This window comes from Taudactylus pleione, unplaced genomic scaffold (genome assembly GCF_031769625.1).
Source record: "Taudactylus pleione unplaced genomic scaffold, aTauple2 ptg000125l, whole genome shotgun sequence".
NCBI lineage: Eukaryota > Metazoa > Chordata > Amphibia > Anura > Myobatrachidae > Taudactylus > Taudactylus pleione.
Window position 1 is genome coordinate 2156076 of NW_028284527.1, and position 22971 is coordinate 2179046.

At 47.3% G+C, this 22971-nt stretch overlaps 1 protein-coding gene across 1 annotated transcript in view; it reads left to right on the forward strand.

Moving 5' to 3' along the window:
- Positions 1-2244: 2244 nt before the first annotated feature.
- LOC148523896 (adenylosuccinate synthetase isozyme 2) overlaps positions 2245-22971 on the forward strand; it is a 177522-nt gene continuing 156795 nt past the window's right edge. Inside the window, exon 1 of the mRNA XM_088472490.1 lies at positions 2245-2526. Coding sequence (XP_088328616.1) covers positions 2362-2526 — 165 coding nt within the window. The 5' untranslated portion in view covers positions 2245-2361. The remainder of the gene's footprint in view (positions 2527-22971) is intronic.

A 22971-nucleotide genomic window follows, 5' to 3' on the forward strand; every position in this document is an offset into this window, starting at 1 on the left:
CCTGTATAACAGGACAAAGGGTGGGAGAAGAGGAAAAAATTTCTTTAATTGGTGCACACTGGTAACAAGAAAGGATCCTTTTTAAAATGTAACTTTTATTATACTAATAAATAAAATAATTTAAATGAATTGTTTATAAAAAACTGCAAGAGAAGCAAGCAAAATAAAAAAAAGTAGATCAAGTGGGTAGAAAAATAAAGGAATGTGTTAAAAAACTGGTTCGCTGGTGTGTTTTATTAGTGCTTTAGATTTATATATTGTTTAATACCACTTACATATTTTAAAATATGGGTGGGCTAATTGTACCTCAACATAACAGATATTTGTAATAATAATCAATCTTTAATATTCTCATCTGAGGTACACGCCACTAAATGTAGATTTCTCAATTTACTGCCCCTCATATATTGCACTATGGTTTGTTCTTATAATCATATTGATAGTATAAGGAGCTATGTAATACCCCTTCTACACCAGAACAAAAACCTGGGTTTTTGCTGGGTCTAACTGGGTCGCAGCTCAGTGTAAAAGGGACCCTCAAAAATATCCCGGATAAAGTGACCCGGCAATCCAACCCAGGTAGCTACCAGGGACGGACCAAGGATGGACCTGGGTAATGGTGCAGTGTAAATGTTGCAACCCGGGTTATCTCACCTGGGTCACAAGTTTAACAGGGCAGACCCAGGTTCAGTGTGAACGGGGCTGACCTGAGAATGATGGTGCTATATAAACGTTGTCTGACCTGGGTTGGAACCATGGACCTCATTCAGACCCGCTCGCTAGCACTCGCAAGCGGCCCAATGGTTTGCGAATGCGCATGCTTCGTTCTGCTCGTGCATGAACTACTCTGTGCGATCGCAGCCTGCTCGCTCACCCAGCAAAGACAGCCCAGTGAAATGAGTGACAGGAGAGGCCGTTTGTGGGTGGTAACAGGGGCAGGACACTAATAACGGGGGTGTGGAGGTGCGAACACAGGTGTGCCTCGGTGTTTCAACGCCGTTTTTAAGGTGTGCATAATTAACAGGCAGCGTCATAGTACACGTCACATGCCTGTTTTTTACACTGAAGTCCTCACAGTGCTTGCGGCAGGGTAAGGCAACCACAAGCACTGCGATCGCTACCGATGGTGCTCAATGTATTAATGTATTAAAGAACTTCCTGGAGATGACGTGCGCTAGTGGGCATCTCAACATACGCTATTGGGTGTCTGCATACACAGAGCGATCTCTCGCACAGCCAAAGTGGGTGTACTTATGCCTTGGCGAGCGATCGCTTCCCATGTCGTCACTTTGACAAATTTGCATACGCTGGATGCGAGCGATCGCATCTAGCGAGCGGGTCTGAATGAGGTCCCATATCTGAAAACCCAGGTCGGACTCGGGTTTTTGGTGGAAAAGAGGTATTACACACAGCTTAATGCCAAACTAATATTGAAATAAATTACCCCCTATAGATAGGGGCTACGTTGTGTGTTTATCGGTACGTGACCGAAGTGCGCACCGCCACGACACAGCTGGCCCAGGGTGCTGTATCTGACAGTCAGCAGGGTCAGTGACATCTGGGCTGAGCACACCTCCGTTTTGGAGAACGATTCTGGTCGCTTATCCCAAAACGCAGCAGCATGTTAATAATGCTGCAGCTAAGAGGGGTCTGCGAACGAGCATGCAGGACCCTACGGCCTATTTCACACTTACCGGTTTTGACCGGCCTGCAAAAAAAAACCCTTTTTTTGCCGGGTGTGAAATGCAGGGAAGCGGGTGGGTCCTTTCACACGGCACGGTTGCCGTGTTACGGCCGGAAATGGCTGCCGTGCCGTCCCTGCACGCCAGTGGTGTATAGGAAACTGTTTCCTTTCACATACACCGGCCGGCTTATACAGCAGCTGCTGTGCATGTCCAGTACGGTAGTTAAATAAAAATGAAAAAAAAAACATTGAAAGCCGCTGCTTGTGAAAGGAACTGAGGACCTGAAAAAAACGTCCAGCTACTGCCTGATTTTTTGCCGGCCGGTCAAAACCGGCAGGTGTGAAACATACCTACGCCTTTGCAGAGTGAAACTCAGAACTACCGGAGATGTACGCAAGCCATCTGGTTTGTGTACATCTCTGAATAAGGTCCCTTCTGTACATGTACACTACAGTACATGAATGTGGAATCCACTCCACAGAGATGCCAGCAGGGGGCGCTGAGCAGAGCCGAACATGAGTCCTAATGAGGAAGGGGCGTACAAGGGGTTACTGTCTCCCTCCCTCCCTGCGTGTAAGTTACGGAAGCAGCAGCGGGCGGTTGGCGCTGCCTCTATAACTTTGTAACACATTTGCCGCTTCCTGAATCCGGCGTCACCGCTCTGTCTTTGGGCGACATGTCTGCCGTAATGTCTAACGGAGAGAGCTCAGCATCTGCCGCGCATCCAGTGCCTGTGGGCAGCAGAGTGACCGTGGTGCTGGGCGCCCAGTGGGGCGATGAGGGGAAGGGCAAAGTGGTAGATTTGCTGGCTCAGGATGCGGACATTGTGTGCCGCTGCCAGGTAAGTGCAGGGCCTCGTGCTGTAGTACTAGCCGTGCTGGTTATAGGAGTGTGAGTGCGGCTAGTAGCTGGGGAATGCCCGTTGTGCTGTGAGTGAGTGAGGACATGTGCACGGGAGCGACACGTGGGTGCAGTGATACTGTAACCGCCTGTAATATGCGGATCGGGATGCCGGTCTGGCTCCATATACATAGATTTGCTCCTTTATTATTACATATGCTGACTTTGTGCTGGGCTGATTGCGGTCACAGATCATGTTTATGTCTCCGTTATAGGTGTGTACTGTGTGTGTCATTCCCAGGCCTAGTATTACACCTGCCACAGCTACATATCATCTCTCTGGCTGTACCAGGAAATAACTTCACTGTCTCTGTTAACGTGCATGTATGTGCTGCTGTCTCCATGCACATCCAGACAGTATATAGAGAAGCTGCTGCTGTATCCATGCACATCCAGACAGTATATAGAGAAGCTGCTGCTGTATCCATGCACATACAGACAGTATATAGAGAAGCTGCTGCTGTATCCATGCACATCCAGACAGTATATAGAGAAGCTGCTGCTGTATCCATGCACATACAGACAGTATATAGAGAAGCTGCTGTTATATCCATGCACATCCAGACAGTATATAGAGAAGAAGCTGCTGCTGCTGTATCCATGCACATACAGACAGTATATAGAGAAGCTGCTGTATCCATGCACATACAGACAGTATATAGAGAAGCTGCTGCTGTATCCATGCACATACAGACAGTATATAGAGAAGAAGCTGCTGCTGCTGTATCCATGCACATACAGACAGTATATAGAGAAGCTGCTGCTGTATCCATGCACATACAGACAGTATATAGAGAAGCTGCTGCTGTATCCATGCACATACAGACAGTATATAGAGAAGCTGCTGCTGCTGTATCCATGCACATACAGACAGTATATAGAGAAGCTGCTGCTGCTGTATCCATGCACATACAGACAGTATATAGAGAAGCTGCTGCTGCTGTATCCATGCACATCCAGACAGTATATAGAGAAGCTGCTGCTGTATCCATGCACATCCAGACAGTATATAGAGAAGCTGCTGTTGTATCCATGCACATCCAGACAGTATATAGAGAAGCTGCTGCTGCTGTATCCATGCACATACTGACAGTATATAGAGAAGAAGCTGCTGCTGCTGTATCCATGCACATACAGACAGTATATAGAGAAGCTGCTGCTGTATCCATGCACATACAGACAGTATATAGAGAAGAAGCTGCTGCTGTTTCCATGCACATACAGACAGTATATAAAGAAGCTGCTGCTGCTGTATCCATGCACATACAGACAGTATATAGAGAAGCTGCTGCTGTATCCCCATGCACATACAGACAGTATATAGAGAAGCTGCTGCTGTATCCATGCACATCCAGACAGTATATAGAGAAGAAGCTACTGCTGCTGTATCCATGCACATACAGACAGTATATAGAGAAGCTGCTGCTGTATCCCCATGCACATCCAGACAGTATATAGAGAAGCTGCTGCTGTATCCATGCACATACAGACAGTATATAGAGAAGCTGCTGCTGCTGTATCCATGCACATACAGACAGTATATAGAGAAGCTGCTGCTGTATCCATGCACATCCAGACAGTATATAGAGAAGCTGCTGCTGTATCCATGCACATCCAGACAGTATATAGAGAAGCTGCTGCTGTATCCATGCACATACAGACAGTATATAGAGAAGCTGCTGCTGTATCCATGCACATCCAGACAGTATATAGAGAAGCTGCTGCTGTATCCATGCACATCCAGACAGTATATAGAGAAGCTGCTGTTATATCCATGCACATCCAGACAGTATATAGAGAAGAAGCTGCTGCTGCTGTATCCATGCACATACAGACAGTATATAGAGAAGCTGCTGTATCCATGCACATACAGACAGTATATAGAGAAGCTGCTGCTGTATCCATGCACATACAGACAGTATATAGAGAAGAAGCTGCTGCTGCTGTATCCATGCACATACAGACAGTATATAGAGAAGCTGCTGCTGCTGTATCCATGCACATACAGACAGTATATAGAGAAGCTGCTGCTGTATCCATGCACATACAGACAGTATATAGAGAAGCTGCTGCTGCTGTATCCATGCACATACAGACAGTATATAGAGAAGCTGCTGCTGCTGTATCCATGCACATACAGACAGTATATAGAGAAGCTGCTGCTGCTGTATCCATGCACATCCAGACAGTATATAGAGAAGCTGCTGCTGTATCCATGCACATCCAGACAGTATATAGAGAAGCTGCTGTTGTATCCATGCACATCCAGACAGTATATAGAGAAGCTGCTGCTGCTGTATCCATGCACATACTGACAGTATATAGAGAAGAAGCTGCTGCTGCTGTATCCATGCACATACAGACAGTATATAGAGAAGCTGCTGCTGTATCCATGCACATACAGACAGTATATAGAGAAGAAGCTGCTGCTGTTTCCATGCACATACAGACAGTATATAAAGAAGCTGCTGCTGCTGTATCCATGCACATACAGACAGTATATAGAGAAGCTGCTGCTGTATCCCCATGCACATACAGACAGTATATAGAGAAGCTGCTGCTGTATCCATGCACATACAGACAGTATATAGAGAAGCTGCTGCTGTATCCCCATGCACATCCAGACAGTATATAGAGAAGCTGCTGCTGTATCCATGCACATACAGACAGTATATAGAGAAGCTGCTGCTGCTGTATCCATGCACATACAGACAGTATATAGAGAAGCTGCTGCTGCTGTATCCATGCACATACAGACAGTATATAGAGAAGCTGCTGCTGCTGTATCCATGCACATACAGACAGTATATAGAGAAGAAGCTGCTGCTGTATCCATGCACATACAGACAGTATATAGAGAAGCTGCTGCTGTATCTCCATGCACATACAGACAGTATATAGAGAAGCTGCTGCTGTTGTATCCATGCACATACAGACAGTATATAGAGAAGCTGCTGCTGTTGTATCCATGCACATACAGACAGTATATAGAGAAGCTGCTGCTGCTGTATCCATGCACATACAGACAGTATATAGAGAAGCTGCTGCTGCTGTATCCATGCACATACAGACAGTATATAGAGAAGCTGCTGCTGCTGTATCCATGCACATACAGACAGTATATAGAGAAGCTGCTGCTGCTGTATCCATGCACATACAGACAGTATATAGAGAAGCTGCTGCTGCTGTATCCATACACATACAGACAGTATATAGAGAAGAAGCTGCTGCTGTTTCCATGCACATACAGACAGTATATAGAGAAGCTGCTGCTGTATCTCCATGCACATACAGACAGTATATAGAGAAGCTGCTGCTGTTGTATCCATGCACATACAGACAGTATATAGAGAAGCTGCTGCTGTTGTATCCATGCACATACAGACAGTATATAGAGAAGCTGCTGCTGTTGTATCCATGCACATACAGACAGTATATAGAGAAGCTGCTGCTGCTGTATCCATGCACATACAGACAGTATATAGAGAAGCTGCTGCTGTATCCATGCACATACAGACAGTATATAGAGAAGCTGCTGCTGCTGTATCCATGCACATACAGACAGTATATAGAGAAGCTGCTGCTGCTGTATCCATGCACATACAGACAGTATATAGAGAAGCTGCTGCATCCATGCACATACAGACAGTATATAGAGAAGCTGCTGCTGCTGTATCCATGCACATACAGACAGTATATAGAGAAGCTGCTGCTGCTGTATCCATGCACATACAGACAGTATATAGAGAAGAAGCTGCTGCTGTTTCCATGCACATCCAGACAGTATATAGAGAAGAAGCTGCTGCTGTATCCATGCACATACAGATAGTATATAGAGAAGAAGCTGCTGCTGTTTCCATGCACATCCAGACAGTATATAGAGAAGAAGCTGCTGCTGTATCCATGCACATCCAGACAGTATATAGAGAAGCTGCTGCTGTATCCCCATGCACATACAGACAGTATATAGAGAAGCTGCTGCTGTATCCATGCACATACAGACAGTATATAGAGAAGCTGCTGCTGCTGTATCCATGCACATACAGACAGTATATAGAGAAGCTGCTGCTGCTGTATCCATGCACATACAGACAGTATATAGAGAAGCTGCTGCTGCTGTATCCATGCACATACAGACAGTATATAGAGAAGAAGCTGCTGCTGTTTCCATGCACATACAGACAGTATATAGAGAAGCTGCTGCTGTATCTCCATGCACATACAGACAGTATATAGAGAAGCTGCTGCTGTTGTATCCATGCACATACAGACAGTATATAGAGAAGCTGCTGCTGCTGTATCCATGCACATACAGACAGTATATAGAGAAGCTGCTGCTGCTGTATCCATGCACATACAGACAGTATATAGAGAAGCTGCTGTATCCATGCACATACAGACAGTATATAGAGAAGCTGCTACTGCTGTATCCATGCACATACAGACAGTATATAGAGAAGCTGCTGCTGTATCCATGCACATACAGACAGTATATAGAGAAGCTGCTGCTGCTGTATCCATGCACATACAGACAGTATATAGAGAAGCTGCTGCTGCTGTATCCATGCACATACAGACAGTATATAGAGAAGAAGCTGCTGCTGTTTCCATGCACATCCAGACAGTATATAGAGAAGAAGCTGCTGCTGTTTCCATGCACATCCAGACAGTATATAGAGAAGAAGCTGCTGCTGTATCCATGCACATCCAGACAGTATATAGAGAAGCTGCTGCTGTATCCCCATGCACATCCAGACAGTATATAGAGAAGCTGCTGCTGTATCCATGCACATACAGACAGTATATAGAGAAGCTGCTGCTGCTGTATCCATGCACATACAGACAGTATATAGAGAAGCTGCTGCTGCTGTATCCATGCACATACAGACAGTATATAGAGAAGAAGCTGCTGCTGTATCCATGCACATCCAGACAGTATATAGAGAAGCTGCTGCTGTATCCCCATGCACATCCAGACAGTATATAGAGAAGCTGCTGCTGTATCCATGCACATACAGACAGTATATAGAGAAGAAGCTACTGCTGTATCCATGCACATACAGACAGTATATAGAGAAGAAGCTACTGCTGTATCCATGCACATACAGACAGTATATAGAGAAGAAGCTACTACTGTATCCATGCACATACAGACAGTATATAGAGAAGAAGCTACTGCTGTATCCATGCACATACAGACAGTAGATAAAGAAGCTGCTGCTGTTTCCATGCACATCCAGACAGTATATAGAGAAGATGCTGCTGCTGTATCCATGCACATCCAGACAGTATATAGAGAAGCTGCTGCTGTATCCATGCACATACAGAGAGTATATAGAGAAGAAGCTGCTGCTGGTGTATCCATGCACATACAGACAGTATAGAGGGAAGCTGCTGTATCCATGCACATACAGACAGTATAGAAGGAAGCTGGTGCTGCATATATGCACATACAGACAGTATAGAGGGTGTGTGGGTAAAATCCGGAAACATAGTAACTGCAGTGAAAAAGCCGGAAACAATGTAAAGTGTATTGAAAAAGCCAGAAATCATAGCAAGTGTATTGAAAAAGCTAGAAATCCATAGTGAATGTATTAGAAAAGCCGGAAATCCATAGTAAATGTATGAGATAATCATATTACATGTATTGAAAAAGCCGGAAATCCATAGATGTATTAGAAAAGCTGGAAATCGTATTGCATGTATTTGAAAAAGCCGGAAATCATAGTAAAGTGCATTAAAAAAGCTGGATATTATAGTAAATGCATTATGCATTAAAAAAGACGGCAATCATACATTTACTATGGATTTCCGGCTTTCTTCTTCGGGGTCCATGGGGTCCACAGCCATTAATGTTGGGTGTGAATCCCGGTCACCAAACAGTTAATACAAACGAGCTCTCTGCTCCCAGGATGCACTGGGTTTCCTTCTCATATACCCCACCTCCTGCCTCAGGTAGCCAGTTCTCCCTGTTTGGTGTGTTCACCACATAGACAGTGGTTTGTACTCGTCTTGCAGACGAGTACAAAAAAAAAAAAAGTTTTACACTCTATCTCAGCGGGTGGTCTTAGCTGCCTGGAAGCAGCCTCGCACCTGATTGGAGGCGCACCGGCCACGCGATGCAACTACCTCCTCTGGTGCCGCATCGCTAGCCTCGGCAGGTCCTTGGCAGAGGCTTTCTGGCCCTGGACCACAACCGGCTCAAGGGGATGGCAGGTAAGCAGGTGGCCGCGGCGGCCGCTGACGCCGGGACCACATGGCGGTCCGGCCTCCGGTGGTGAGACTGGCCGGAGGAGCGCTGCAGTCAGGAGGCATACGGCTTGTTCTCCTAGCCTAGACCGCCGGAATTTGATGTTCCTGACCAGCCGGGGCTTGTGGCGGCGGCCAGGTCAGTTTACCGGGCAGGTCCAAGCAGCATAGGGGAGGTATGCTTCCCTGGCGGCCCCACCCCCAATCCACACGCTAGTTCAGTCCTCTGGCACAGTTGATTGTGGATTGTTCCTCCCAGCCTCCATATAGGGCAGCCAGAGTGTATGTCAGTTGCTCTCAGAACACTGCTCCTACAAGAGGGACGCTGGGCAGTCTCCCTGTATACCTTGCCTACTGCTGGTCTAGGTTTTTACAGGGCTCTATCCTACCTAAGCTGAGGCTGATTATGGTAGTGAGAGCTTATATGCATATGGCTCGCAGAGTATTTATGCATGACATGTGATTGTTGTTTATGGATACTGTTTCTTCTGTAAAAGAACTGTAATTCCTGTATACTGTCACTGTCTCTCCCCTTCCCTTGCTACAGGTGTGTGGGTTGAGAGTAGAAAGCAGCACATATACACTCAGAACCAGTGGCATAGTGTTATGTCTAAGGAGTCTGAGGATCAGGTGGCGGGAGCCCCGTTGCTGATATCCTGTGTAGCCTGCAAGGCAGGTTTGTCCCCACAGGACTTTCTAGAAAATGGGCTTTGTGGGAACTGTTTCAGACAGCCACCACACCAATTAAGTTTGCCTGTTTCAGGCCTTGAGCCTCCTTGGGCATTTTCTCAGGTTATGGCTCAGGTCGCGGAACGGCTGGCTGCCCCGGTACCACCGGTTTGGGGTTTGCCTCAGCAGATGCATCTTGTGCCCATGATGTGGCCGCCTTGGATGGACCCTGGTGCTGGTAAGGTTATGGCATCATCCTCAGGGGCTTTTCAGCCTCAGGCTGTCAAGTAAAAGCAGCCTAAATCTAGGCGCCATGTACCGCCTTACATGGGTGAGTACTCGAGTGCCTCCTCCGAGGAGGAACAGGCACAGGACTTTTCGCAGGAGTCTAGCTCCGAGGAGGGTGATGATCATTTCCCAGTAGCCGATGTCCCTTTTCTGATAATGGCTGTAAAATCGGTGTTAAATATCGAGGAAGGGGATCTTCCGCTTAGGAAAGCCCCCCTGTTCAAGCGCCAAAAAGTGGTTAAGGCAGAATTCCCAAAGTCTGAAAATTTATCAGAACTTATGGAGGAAGCCTGGGTCCGTCCGGATAAGATAAGCCATTCTTCTAAATGAATGGCGCTTCTATATCCTTTTCCAGCAGAGGACTGTGCCACGTGGGAGAATCCACCATTAGTTGATGCGCATGTGGCACAGCTGATTAAACGTACCACTTTGCTAATCCCGGCAGTTTCGCTGAAGGAAACCACGGATAGGAGACTGGAGTCTTGTCTCAAATCAATTTTTTCGCTGGCAGGAACGGCCACCCGCCCAGCTATGGCCACTGCCTGGGTAGCAAGAGCTACTGAGGAGTGGGCCAAAACTCTAACAGATGCCTCTAAGGAGCAGCTGGATATGATCTACTTTATTAGAGAAGGGGCCTCTTATTTGGGTGATGCCGCCTGAAGTTTCAGCTGAGTCCGTGGTGGCACGTACGATCCTCTGGTTGAAGGATTAGAGGGCATATGTCGGGTCCAAAAAGGCCCTAGAATTCCTTCCATTCACAGGAGGTGTGCTCTTTGGTCCAGAACTGAACAAAATTGTATCCTCCATGGCAGCCTCAAAGACGGCAGGTTTACCATCAGCAACCTCGTCTAAATTGAGGAGGGTGTCCTTTCGGGGGTTTCGGCCGCAGGGCAAGGCCAAAGGTCAGCCCTCAGCGAGATTTCCACCAAGAAAGGCAGGACCCAGGAAGCCCTGGCAGAACAAATGTCCAGGATAAACCAATGGCCTGATGGGACGGGCCTCCCCCTGGGGGATCCCAGGTTGGGGGGCCGACTGCTTCGGTTCTCTGAGCCCTGGCACCTCACGACGGAGGATGCCTGGGTTCGGGGAGTTGTTTCCCGAGGGTACGCCCTGACGTTTTGGAGGACTCCTCCTCAAAGGTTCTTTTGTGTAAACCCGCAGGTGGGTTCAGAAAGAGCTTTGGCCCTTCAGAAGGCTATTCTTGCCTTACTAGCATCAGAAGTAGTGATTCCGGTGCCAGAGAACCAGTTCCGAGGTTCTGAAACCGAATGGGTCATACCGGCCTATTCTAAATCTGAGAGAGCTCAACAAATTTGTTCGAGCCCCCGGGTTCAGGATGGAAACATTGCGATCGATTGTGTTGGCAATGGAACAGGGGGACTATATGGTGTCCATAGACATACAAGATGCCTACCTTCACATCCCAATCACACAGGCTCATCAAAAATGTCTTCGTTTTGCGGTAGGGGAGGAACATTTTCTGTTCCAGGCCCTGCCGTTTGGCCTGTCCACAGCCTCTCGGGTATTCACCAAGGTGATGGCAGCGATGATGGCATGCCTCAGGCGCCAAGGCGTCAGGATTTTGCCTTACTTGGACGACCTCCTGTTGCTGGGGCAGTCCCCACAGCAGTTACAGGATCATTTGAGGCTGACAGTATCATGTCTGTACAGTCACGGCTGGATCATAAACTGGCAAAAGTCGTCACCCTGTTCGGTACAACAGATGTCATTTGGGAGCGAGATTGGACTCTGTGGTGCAGAGAATATTTCTGCCGGAGGAGAAGATCCTTGCTCTACAATCGCGAATATGCAGGTTGCTTCGCAACAGGCAAATATCCGTTCTAGTAGCCATGCAGGTCCTGGGATCGATGGTGGCCACCTTCAGGATGGTAGAATACGCTCAATTCCACTCCAGACCACTGCAGCAATTCATTCTGTCTCGCTGGAACAAGGATCATCGAACAATCAGGTCTCAGCTGCTGCATCTCTCTCCCAGAGGTACGGTTGTCCCTGACCTGGTGGTTGCAGACAAAGCATCTCAGGCAGGGTCGCCCCTTTTGGGTGTCTGATTGGACATTGGTCAAAACCGGCGCCAGTCTTCAAGGTTGGGGGGCGATGACGGGGTCACACACTTTCCAAGAAAAGTGGTCAGTGACGGAAAGCCGGCTACCGATAAATATCCTGGAACTAAGAGCTATATTCAAAGCTTTAGTGCAGGCTCAGGAAATCTTAAAGGGCAGGTTGGTGCAGATACAGTCGGACAATCGCACCGCGGTCGCCTACCTAAATCATCAAGGGGGCACGAGGAGTCGGGCCACCTTGGCAGAGGTATCAAGAATCCTGGTATGGGCAGAGACTCATCTGCCCACGATATCTGCCATGTTCATTCCAGGAATCCTGAATTGGGAGGCAGATTTTCTCAGTCGGCAAGAGATAAATGCAGGGGAATGGGCCCTACATTCACAGGTTTTTCGGAACCTTGTGGATAGATGGGGTCTACCAGAAATAGATCTGACGGCATCAAGAAGGAACAACAAGGTTCCCAGGTACGGATCCTGGACAAGAGATCCGAGAGCCGAGTTTGTAGACGCACTGACAGTAAAGTGGCGTTACAAGCTGGTATATCTGTTTCCCCCGTTTGCTCTTCTGCCCAGAGTGGTCAGAAAGATCAAACGAGAGGGCAGCACCGTCATATTAATAGCTCCGGCGTGGCCGAGACGGCACTGGTTCACAGATCTGCGGTCTCTCTCTCCATAGACACTCCATGGCCTCTGCCATTGAGACCGGATCTGTTGCTACAGGGTCCCTGCTGGTACCCGGATCTTCATCAGCTATCTTTGATGGCATGGCTCTTGAGGCCTCCGTTTTGAGGGAAAAGGGGTTTTCCGAGTCTGTTATACAGACTATGCTGAAGGCACGTAAACCATCCTCAGCCCGTAAATATTATAGGGTTTGGCATACTTTCTTTCAGTGGTGTGAACTGAAAGGGTATGATCCACATAAATTCTTGATATCCAGAATGCTGGATTTTCTTCAAAGCGGTCTGGAAAAAGGGCTACGCCTGGCCTCTTTAAGGGTACAGGTGTCAGCTCTTTCAGTCTGGTTCCAACATAAAATTGCTCTGAGACCAGATATAAAGACCTTTTTTGAGGATTCAGCCTTCCTTTGTTTCCCCGGTTGTTCCGTGGGACTTGACTCTAGTTCTGAAGGTTTTACAGGTTCCTCCGTTCGAGCCTATAAAGTCAATAGACATCAAGTGGCTAACAGCAAAGACTGTATTCCTCCTTGCTATGGGATCAGCATGTAGAGTGTCTGATTTAGCTGCGCTTTCCTTTCGGGAGCCGTTCTTGATATTTCATCAAGATAGAGCAGTACTACGTACTAGGGAGGGTTACCTTCCGAAAGTGGTGTCTAAATTTCATATTAATTAAGAAATAGTAGTTCCAGCATTTTAGGGCACAAGTCTCTCACAAGGTGAGGCTTCCCTGGATGTGGTCCATGCGTTGAGAATTTATGTTAAACGCACGAGCAAATGGAGGAAGTCCGATTCACTTTTTGTGCTTTATGGTTGTCATAAGCGTGGCTGGCCATCCAATAAACAGATTCTGGCTAGGTGGATTCGCATGGCAATTTCATTGGCTTATACACAGGCTGGTAGGCGTGTGCCGGATTCAGTGACGTCACATTCTACTAGGGCGGTAGGTCCATCATAATTGCTGAGCAATTATGTAAAGCAGCCACATGGTCTTCTATCCATACCTTTGTAAAATGTTATGCCTTTGACACTTTTGCCTCTCAGGATGCCTCCTTCGGGCGTAGGATTCTCCTCCGTGAGTCAGGAGCGTCCCCGCCCGTTAGTGCTTTGGGATATCCCCAACGTAATGGCTATGGACCCCGAAGAAGAAAATAAGAGTTATGGTATAACATACCTTTTTGTTAACTTTTTCTTCGAGGTCCATGGGTTCCACAGGACACCCACCCAGATGTAACTGTAGTTCTGGGGGAGGTTTTCCGTAGTTTCTTCTCTTGAAAGTCTGGACTCGTAAGTATGGGTCTTTTCTTTCTTACCCTTTGTCTCTGCCTGCTTGAGCTTGGTAACGAACTGGCTGCCTGAGGCAGGAGGTGGGGTATATGAGGAGGAAACCCGGTGCATCCTGGGAGCAGAGAGCTCGTTTGTATTACCGTAACTGTTTGGTGACCGGGATTCATAACCCAATGTAATGGCTGTGGACCCCATGGACCTCGAAGAAAAAGAGTTAACAAAGGTATGTTATACCATAACTCTTATTTTTTCAATGCATTTATTATGTTTCCGGCTTTTACCCTCCTCCGTATAGAGGGAAGCTGCTGCTGCTGTATACATGCACATACAGACAGTATAGAGGGAAGCTGCTGCTGTATACATGCACATACAGACAGTATATAGAGAAGCTGCTGCTGCTGTATACATGCACATACAGACAGTATAGAGGGAAGCTGCTGCTGCTGTATACATGCACATACAGACAGTATAGAGGGAAGCTGCTGCTGCTGTATACATGCACATACAGACAGTATATAGAGAAGCTGCTGCTGCTGTATACATGCACATACAGACAGTATAGAGGGAAGCTGCTGCTGCTGTATACATGCACATACAGACAGTATAGAGGGAAGCTGCTGCTGCTGTATACATGCACATACAGACAGTATAGAGGGAAGCTGCTGTATACATGCACAGACAATTTACAGAGAAGCTTCTGCTCTAAACATGCACATACAGTAAACTTAACCAGACAATATTTTCCCTATACAGCTGACATGCTGCCTGAATGGTATGTCAACATGTTAATTCAAGAACCCTGCACTTGTCACAGCCTGTGCAGTTCCTCTTTCCTGTCTGGGGTGTAGCTCTCTGCTCTGGTGCTTCTAGAACACTCTGGTCTGTATCTCAGCAGTTTTTTTGCAGTAGCTGAGTGTGCAAGAAGCACCAGAGCAGAGAGTGACACCCCAGGCAGGAAAGAGGAACTGCACGGGTTGTTACAGGTGTAGGGTGCTAGAATCAACACTACATTCACAATGCTGACAGCCAGAATGTCTACAGTCTAAAGGTTAGGGCTAAAATGATCTGAAAAACCCTGTGTGGACACGTGATATGTCGACATTCTGAATGTTGACAATATGTACCACACCTGCCTAAGCTCTGAAAGTAGCATTTTAAAATGTTTTTCTTTGGTATAAACCTTTTATATTCAACAGTTTAACTGCAATCTCAAAATGGCTATCCGTTGTGTCTCTGTAATTCCATGGGGGATATGTATCATACATTGAAGAGTGATAAAGTGGAGAGGGATAATGTACCAGAGATAAAGTGGAGAGAGATAATGACCGCTTTTAACTGTCATGTTAGATCCTGTGTTTGAAAAATTACAGGATTTCTCCACTTTATCACTCTTGAAGGTTTGATACTTCACCCCATATCAGCTTCCTTTCTGTTTGATGCAGTGTCACTTCAGAAGGTTGCCCTCATGAAATTAAATTTTTTTCTTCTTCGGGGTCCATAGGCTCCACAGGGAGACCTTGGGATGTAGGTAATGGATCTGGAATCCGGGCACCACGCAGTTAAAAGCTTTCAGCTCCCAGGATGCACTAGGTCCACCCTCCCTATACCCCGCCCCCGAGGCACCTCAGTTTCGTTGTTGCCCGGCCGGAGTCGGTCACCATTACGCAGGGGGCTGGTTAGACAGCCCATAAGCTTTACGTTTATGATTGTTTTGTTCTACTTTTACAATCATAGAGCGAGCAGCAGCAGACTGTCCGTGGGACGTCTGCGCTGCTGCTCTGTCACCTCTCCGGTGCCGCAACGCCAGTACTGAGCTGGGGATCCCGGCAGGTATTCTAGGGGTTAGCGCTAGTCAAGGCCCCCGTGGAGGACCCAGACTGCATCCTAAATAGCGTTTTTCAATACGTGGTGCAGAATAATATTCAGGAGTATTTTTTTTTTTATTTTTTTTTAATGAAAATAACTATTCCCAGCAAATTTTGGGGTACTTGAAAATGGGGGTGTGCATATTTAAAAGTTGCTAAAGTGTAGTTGTAAAAATCGTGAAAAACCCATCTGCTGCAAGCACCTGCAATAAAAAAAAAAACTTGGGGCATACTTGGGGACCCCCCAGAGTCAAGTTCGCTAGTTTTTTACTTTGTACCCCAATTTTTTTCTCCCCTTTTTCAAAGTAATTTTTTGGGGGTCCTTAAATGGTGTTTTTTTTTTTTTTTGACAGTTTACCTTTGGGGGACTGTCTGAAGGCTGCAGGGGGGTTCCCGCAACGTTGCACCCCAAAACCCCAATTCTGCACTTTTTTCCTCCTGCTATTCATAGGCAAAACTTTTTCGCCTGGTACATTGCATTGACTTTCTGCCTAGGCGGAAAGTTCTTCAAACTGTATACGGGGTAAAACCAAAACGGGCGAAAATTACGTCACCCGCGAAAGTTTTGCCAAAAACACGCAAAAACTGCTTTTCGCTCCAAATTGAATACGGGCCTATGGCTGTCGATACCTCTGGTCTCAAGGGACAGACTGGAGGTGGCTGAGTGTGGACGCAGGCTCTAGCCACCGCGATCCACTAGACCACCAGGGACAATAGGTGTCGGAACCACCGTCCCGGAGGTTAAAAATCAGCACGGGGAGACATCTTCCCCATTTCAAGCTGCTCCTCCCCTCACTCAGGGTGCCTTTTCTCTGAGCTGCTCTCCTCCTCCGGCCACGCCCCCTCTGAGGTCTATGGCAGCCATTTTCTTCAAGTGGTGCAGTTGCAGCTCTCAGGACAGGGCGAGGTCCGGTCCCCCCTACATACCTTTCCCTTGGGTTAGTATATGTAGCACTATATCCTACCTGATACTGAGCCTGTGTAGTTGATTGTAGTGTGAATTTGTAGTCTGTATTATGCATTGTATGTAACTTATGCTAGTGCTGCCTGTCTGTCGTTTTTTTTTTTGTTTTTTTTTTAACTGTCAGTATATATCTATACTTTTCTTCTCATCTGCCCTAATATAGGTGTAGTTAGGGTGGTTCCTATACCTCGCATATATAAAAAGTTAATATTTGTGAGGTCTGTCACATAATTGTGTGCTGCACTGTGCCATATTTAGGCAAAGGTTCCTGCAGCTTACCCAGGCATCAGTCAGGACCAGGGTTGTGCTCTCAGACTAGTATTCTATATACTCATGATTGCACCATACCCAGTGCCATATTGTTAGACATGTCTGACAAGGGTAACGAACACACTTCACCCATTCTGCTATCTTGCAGGTTATGTGCTGCAGGTTTAAGTGAGGAGGATTTGGTTCTGGAGGGATTATATGCGAAGTGTTCTAATCCTCCAGGCACTTCATACCCCCCCAACAACGGTACAGGAACCCCCTTAGGCTGCCTTTTCTCAGGTCCTGGCCTCCATTGCGGGACCCCTGGCGGTCCCTGATGTTATTCCCCAGATGGGGTTACCTCAGCAGACCATTATGCCCTTTCAGGGTCGGTCTCAGATTATGCAGCCTAGTCCTGTACCTCAGCAGTCTGTCATTCCCTTACAGGGATTACCACAGGCTATGCATCCACCATGGGTAGATGCTTTTTTCTACTTCAGTGCAGAGCCTGGTGACTTCCTCTACTGCCCTTCAGTCTATATTGTAGGGTGAGAAACCCCTGAAGCCAGCTAAACGTCCTGTGGTGTCATATTAGTCTACTCAAGTCTGAGATGTCGTCAGACGACGGAGAGATTGTTGATGCCTCTGACACTGACTCACCTCTGCAAGAGGTGGAGACTAGGGGCCTGATTCAGAGCCGGACGCTCTGACAGAGCGAGCGCTCTGCTCGCTCTGAATCAGGGCCCTCCTCCATTAAATTGGAGCGTCTTCCTGGACGCTCTTATAGCTGTGGGTGACCACCCACAGCATATACGAGCGTCCAAAAAGATGGTCGCGATGGTCTTGACCACATCGCGACCATCGGACTTGCGACGGAGACCCTGCGGTAGGGTCTCCCTGCCACAAGACCTGGAGTGATTTTGGCTCTCTGTCAGTGGGGCCGGCTTCAGACGGTAGGCGTTTCCATGGGAACGCCTCCGTCTGGCAGGCACGCCCACCAAAGGGGGCGTGCTGTCAGTCACAATCGACAGCACGCCCCCTTTGGTGCGAGACCCGGAGCGACAGCTTGGCTGTCGCAGTCCGGGTCTTGCGCATGCACACGACGGAGCTCCCTCTGTCATGCGCAGTGGGGAACAGCGACCCACTTGTGAGCGTACTGCCGCTTGCGAGTGGGTCTGAATGACCCCCTAGGTTCATTATTAGTATTCCTGCCTTGGTGCGTGCTGTCAGATCCATATTGGTAATGGAGGATGACGAGCCAGCCCCTCAGTCGAAACACACTCAGTTTAAACGGGTCAAGGTGACTTCGGCAGTATTCCCTCTTATCAGATCAGCTAGTGGATCACATGGCTCCTGCCTGGCAATCACCTGGTAAGAGGTATCGGCCTCAAAAGCGTTTGGCCTCATGTTACCCTTTTCCTGAGGCTCATTGTAAAAAATGGGAATCACCCCCGGCGGTGGATTCTCATTTTACATGTTTACTAATAAGTTATACACTGCCTTATGCCTTGCATTTCTTCCTTAAAGGATCCTACGGATAGGAAGGTGGAAACTTGCCTGGAATTGTTAGCGGTTGCCTTGTCCGTCCATGGCTAGCTAAAGCTATAGAGTGTTGGACTGATGCACTTGAGGACTCCTTCCCCTCGGAAGCTCATGAGAATCAGGTGTCATTGGTTGGCCACATTAGGGATGTGGCTGCATATATTGGTGAGGCTGCTCTGGATGCCAGTCTGCTGACCTCTAGAATCTCGGCCACGGCCATGTCTGCTCGCCGTTCCCTGTGGCCCTGCTCTTGGAGGGCTGATGCTGATTCTAAGAAAGGCCTGGAAGCCTTATCATGCAATGGTCCAGACCTAGACAAAACTGACACATTGGCAGCATCGAAATCTGCGTTTCTGCCTTTAGAATCTGCCCTTTCAAAGTCTAGAACCTCTTCCTTTCGTCCCCAAGGAAAATCCAAAGGACAGTCCATTCCTAGACAGTCAGCTGCCAAAAAGGCCGCCAAGCCTAAGAAACCGGCCTGGAGCACAAGACACCCTGCTCCCAAACCAGAGGATAAACCCTCAGCCTGACGGGGCGGACCTCCCTCTGGGGGATCCCAGAGTAGGAGGCCGACTTCTTCAGTTCGCCCAGTGCTGGTGTCAAACCACCACGGACGCTTGGGTGAGAAGTGGTCTCTCACGGGTACGCCCTCTCATTCCTTCAAAGACCGCCTCACCAGTTTTTCTGCATCGGCCATTCTTCAGACAAGAGCAAGGCCTTACAAATTCAGAAAGCCTTACAGCCCTTGCTACAGGCAGGGGTAATTGTGCCAGTCCCACTATCCCAGCGAAGGACAGGTTGTTGTTCTACTCTTTCTGGTGCAGAAGCCGAATGAGTCTCATCGGCCTATCCTCAACCTCAAATCCCTGAACAAATTCCTCAGAGTGCCCAGGTTCAGGATGGAAACCCTACGTTCCATCATACTGGCTATGAAACCTGGGGATTTTACGGTATCACTGGATATCCAGGACTCATACCTACGTGTCCCTATAACGCGTTACCTCCGGTTTGCTATACTACAGCAACACTTCCAGTTCACAGCGCTACCCTTTGGCCTGTCCACAACTCCAAGGGTGTTTACCAAAGTTATGGCTATCATGGTGGCCCATCTGCGGAATCTGGGTATCCGCATACTACCATACTTGGACTTGCTTCCTCCTGTTGGGAGGCTCTCCAGAAGTGCTTTGCCACCACCTGCAACTGACAATTGCCTTTCTACAGACACACGGGTGGTTAATCAATTTGAAAAAGGGGACTTGTGTCCTTTACGGACTCAATGCAGAGAGAACCCAATGAATGTTTACTTACCCAAGTACCAAAAGTACCCAAGTACCAAAAGTTGTCCCCACCTAAAGATGAAAGTTGTCCCCTCGCGGGCTCGGTGGCTCGCTAGAAGGTTCTATTCCCCCTCTATGCCCACTTGGATTGTAGGGAATGACGCTGGACACTGGCTGATTACGTCGGGCTCCTCTCCGTGAAGGGGATTTAGACATTACCATGATTGACGATAATGAGTGTAGGACACTTGGGTTCTCTCTGCAATGAGTCCATAAAGTACACAAGTACCGGAAAAAGTCCTCCCTGAATCCCTCGCTGAGGATGATTCATCTGGGGACCCTACTGGATTCTCAACAGCAGAGAATTTTTCTGACATCTCCACATTACAACTACGAATACGCAGGTTCCTCCACAGTCACCGAGTGTCAATTCACTTGGCGATGCGGGTTCTGGGATCTATGGTGTCCACCTTCGACATGGTGGAATATGCTCAATTTCATTCCAGGCCTCTGCAGGGGCTGATCCTCTGCAGATGGAATGGATTGCCCCGCTGGATCAAAACTCAGACAATAGTGCTCTCCGGAGGTGCGTCTGTCTCTGTCTTGGTGGCTGCTGACTTCTCATCTAACCAAGGGTCGCCCCTTTTGGATCCCGGACTGGGTACTCCTAACAATAGATGCCAGTCTACGGGGCTGGGGCGCAGTGACTGGTCCGCCCTCTTTTTTCAAGGTCATTGGACAGCAGTCGAAGCAACACTCCCAATAAACATATTTGACCTTTGGGCCGTGTACAGGGCCCTCAAGATGGCCAAACACCCACTTCACGGAAGACCCGTGCAGGTTCAGTCCAACAACGCCACCACGGTAGCTTACATCAACCATCAAGAAGGCACTGTAAGTCGGGCAGCAATGACCGAAATATCACAGATTCTTACATGGGCTTATTTGCACTCTATGGATTTCATAAGAAAGGATGGCCAGCCAATAAACTAACATTGGCTAGATGGCTTCGTATGACTATCTTAGAGGCCTACACGCAGAAAGGTCTTCCTGTTCCAGGTTCTGTTACTGCTCATTCCACTCGATCTGTGGGTCCCTCATGGGCAGCTCGCCGTGGCACCTCGGCTGTTCAGCTGTGTAAGGCGGCCACGTGGTCGTCTTCTGTCCAGACCTTTCTAAGGTTCTATGCTTTTGATACCTTCACGTTCAGGATGCTTCCTTTAGGTGCTGGATTCTCCCCTCAGCGCAGGAGCGTCCCCACCCTTAAAAGGACTGCTTTGGGATATCCCCAAGGTCTCCTTGTGGAGCCTATGGACCCTGAAGAAGAAAATAAGTTATGGTAAGAACTTTTTGTTAACTCTTTCTTCGAAGTCCATAGGGTCCACAGGGCACCCACCCTGACGCACCTGGCTTCATATGGGCTGTGTTTTCCGTCTCCTCCTTTGTGAGAATGTGATTCTTGAGTGTACCGGTCTTCCTTCTCTCTTATCCTTCTCCGGCTTTTGGCTTATTACGTACTGAGGTGGATCGGGGGCGGGATATAGAGAGAGTGGACCTGCATCCTGGCAGCTGAAAGCTTTGAACTGCGTGGTGCCCGGAATCCAGATCCATCGCCTAAACCCCAAGGTCCCCCTATGGACTTCGAAGAAAGAGAGTTAACAAAGGGACCTAATTTTTTGCTTACTTTGTTCATATGGGCAGACTGGACATTTTAGTTAGGAGGCTCATGTTATGGGTTATTGATCACTCAGCGGGTGCTGCCTTATTTTGGATCCAGATCAACAGAATCCCTTCCAATTTAGCCACAGATGTAAATGGCCAACCTGGATGAGAATTTGGATTGGGGTTTGTGCAATAGGTGCAGATTTTGCCAAGAGATTAAAGCTGCATTGTGGTGTTGCGTGTGTTTGTGTGTGGGTTTTTTTATTTTTATTTTATTAAAAGGTTGAAACCAACCTGGGTTTAGCTTTTAAAAACATTTGCTGTTTAAATCCAGCGGCAAAAATGCTGGAAATCAGCATTTCTGCAAACTCTTAGGATGGGTACTCACTAGGGCTATATTGGGACTATTTGCCGCATTGCAATTGTGGGTACACATTAAACGATTTCACTCTCCCGTGGGTGGCAAAAAAGATCTTTTGGTTGGCCGTGCAGCACGGCCACTGAGACAATATCATATGCTGGGCTGTGCAGTTTAATGAAGGAGGGAACGAGGCGGTGTTCCGTCATTAATTAAATTGTGTAGTGTGTGCGACATATTTATGATGGTCCCGAGAATTTTTCTTCGCCCCGACCATCTGCACGATTTGCTGTCGTTATGTACCCGGCCTTATCTCACCACAATTCCCAGCCTGCTCTGTCAGCACTGGCTTACTTCAAGCAGCACTTGACCACTTTATTGAGGTTGGTAGAGGACAGTGCACACAGGCTGAAACCAGGCTTCTTGTGACCACTTTTACCAACATGTCCAATTGTTAACTAATTTGGTTTTGTTCAGTTTTTTTACTTGGGGACCAAAGAATGGGGGCTTACAACATGGACATACATTGTTACATCACTCATGTACATAAATAATCCTTATGAGCCACTGGTCACCCTCTGCTTAAAACATAAGAAAATGGTGGTGATCAGAGTGCACCTGTCTGCATATTCCATTTAGTCATTAATTGTGGTTCTATTTAAATGCCAGATGAAGGCACTTGCAAGTGTCAATGTATGCAAGGAAAGATGTATAGCTATACAAACGTAAAGTGGCTATTTTTAAAGAGGTTCTATAAAAAGATCTATGAATGGGAGGTTTAAACAGTGCAGCCTTTTCCTGACACTGACAAGGCAGAGCACACATTGAGAATAAAGGACCCCCCCCCCACCCCCATACATCAGCAATTGATTGCCGCAATTTGCAATCGATTGTGTATAGAAAGCTTTCCCTTTTCTTTTCGTTCGGTTGTTGCAATTCTGCAATCGATCGAAAAGGGGAAAGATTTTTATACACAATCAATTGCTGATGTATGGGGGCCTTAGAAGTGTAAAAGTGATTGATCTCAGGAACTATTTACTAGCATTGGGGTACTTCCATATTGTTGTCCAAGTGCATTCATAATCTAACAGTATGCTATATTATGCAGATGTGTGTATTAAAGAGTTACAGAACCTAAGAATAAACATTTATATTGTGACAAACTTTAAGCATTTTTTTTATCAATCCCTTTTTTTTTCAAATTGTATTTTTCTTACCACC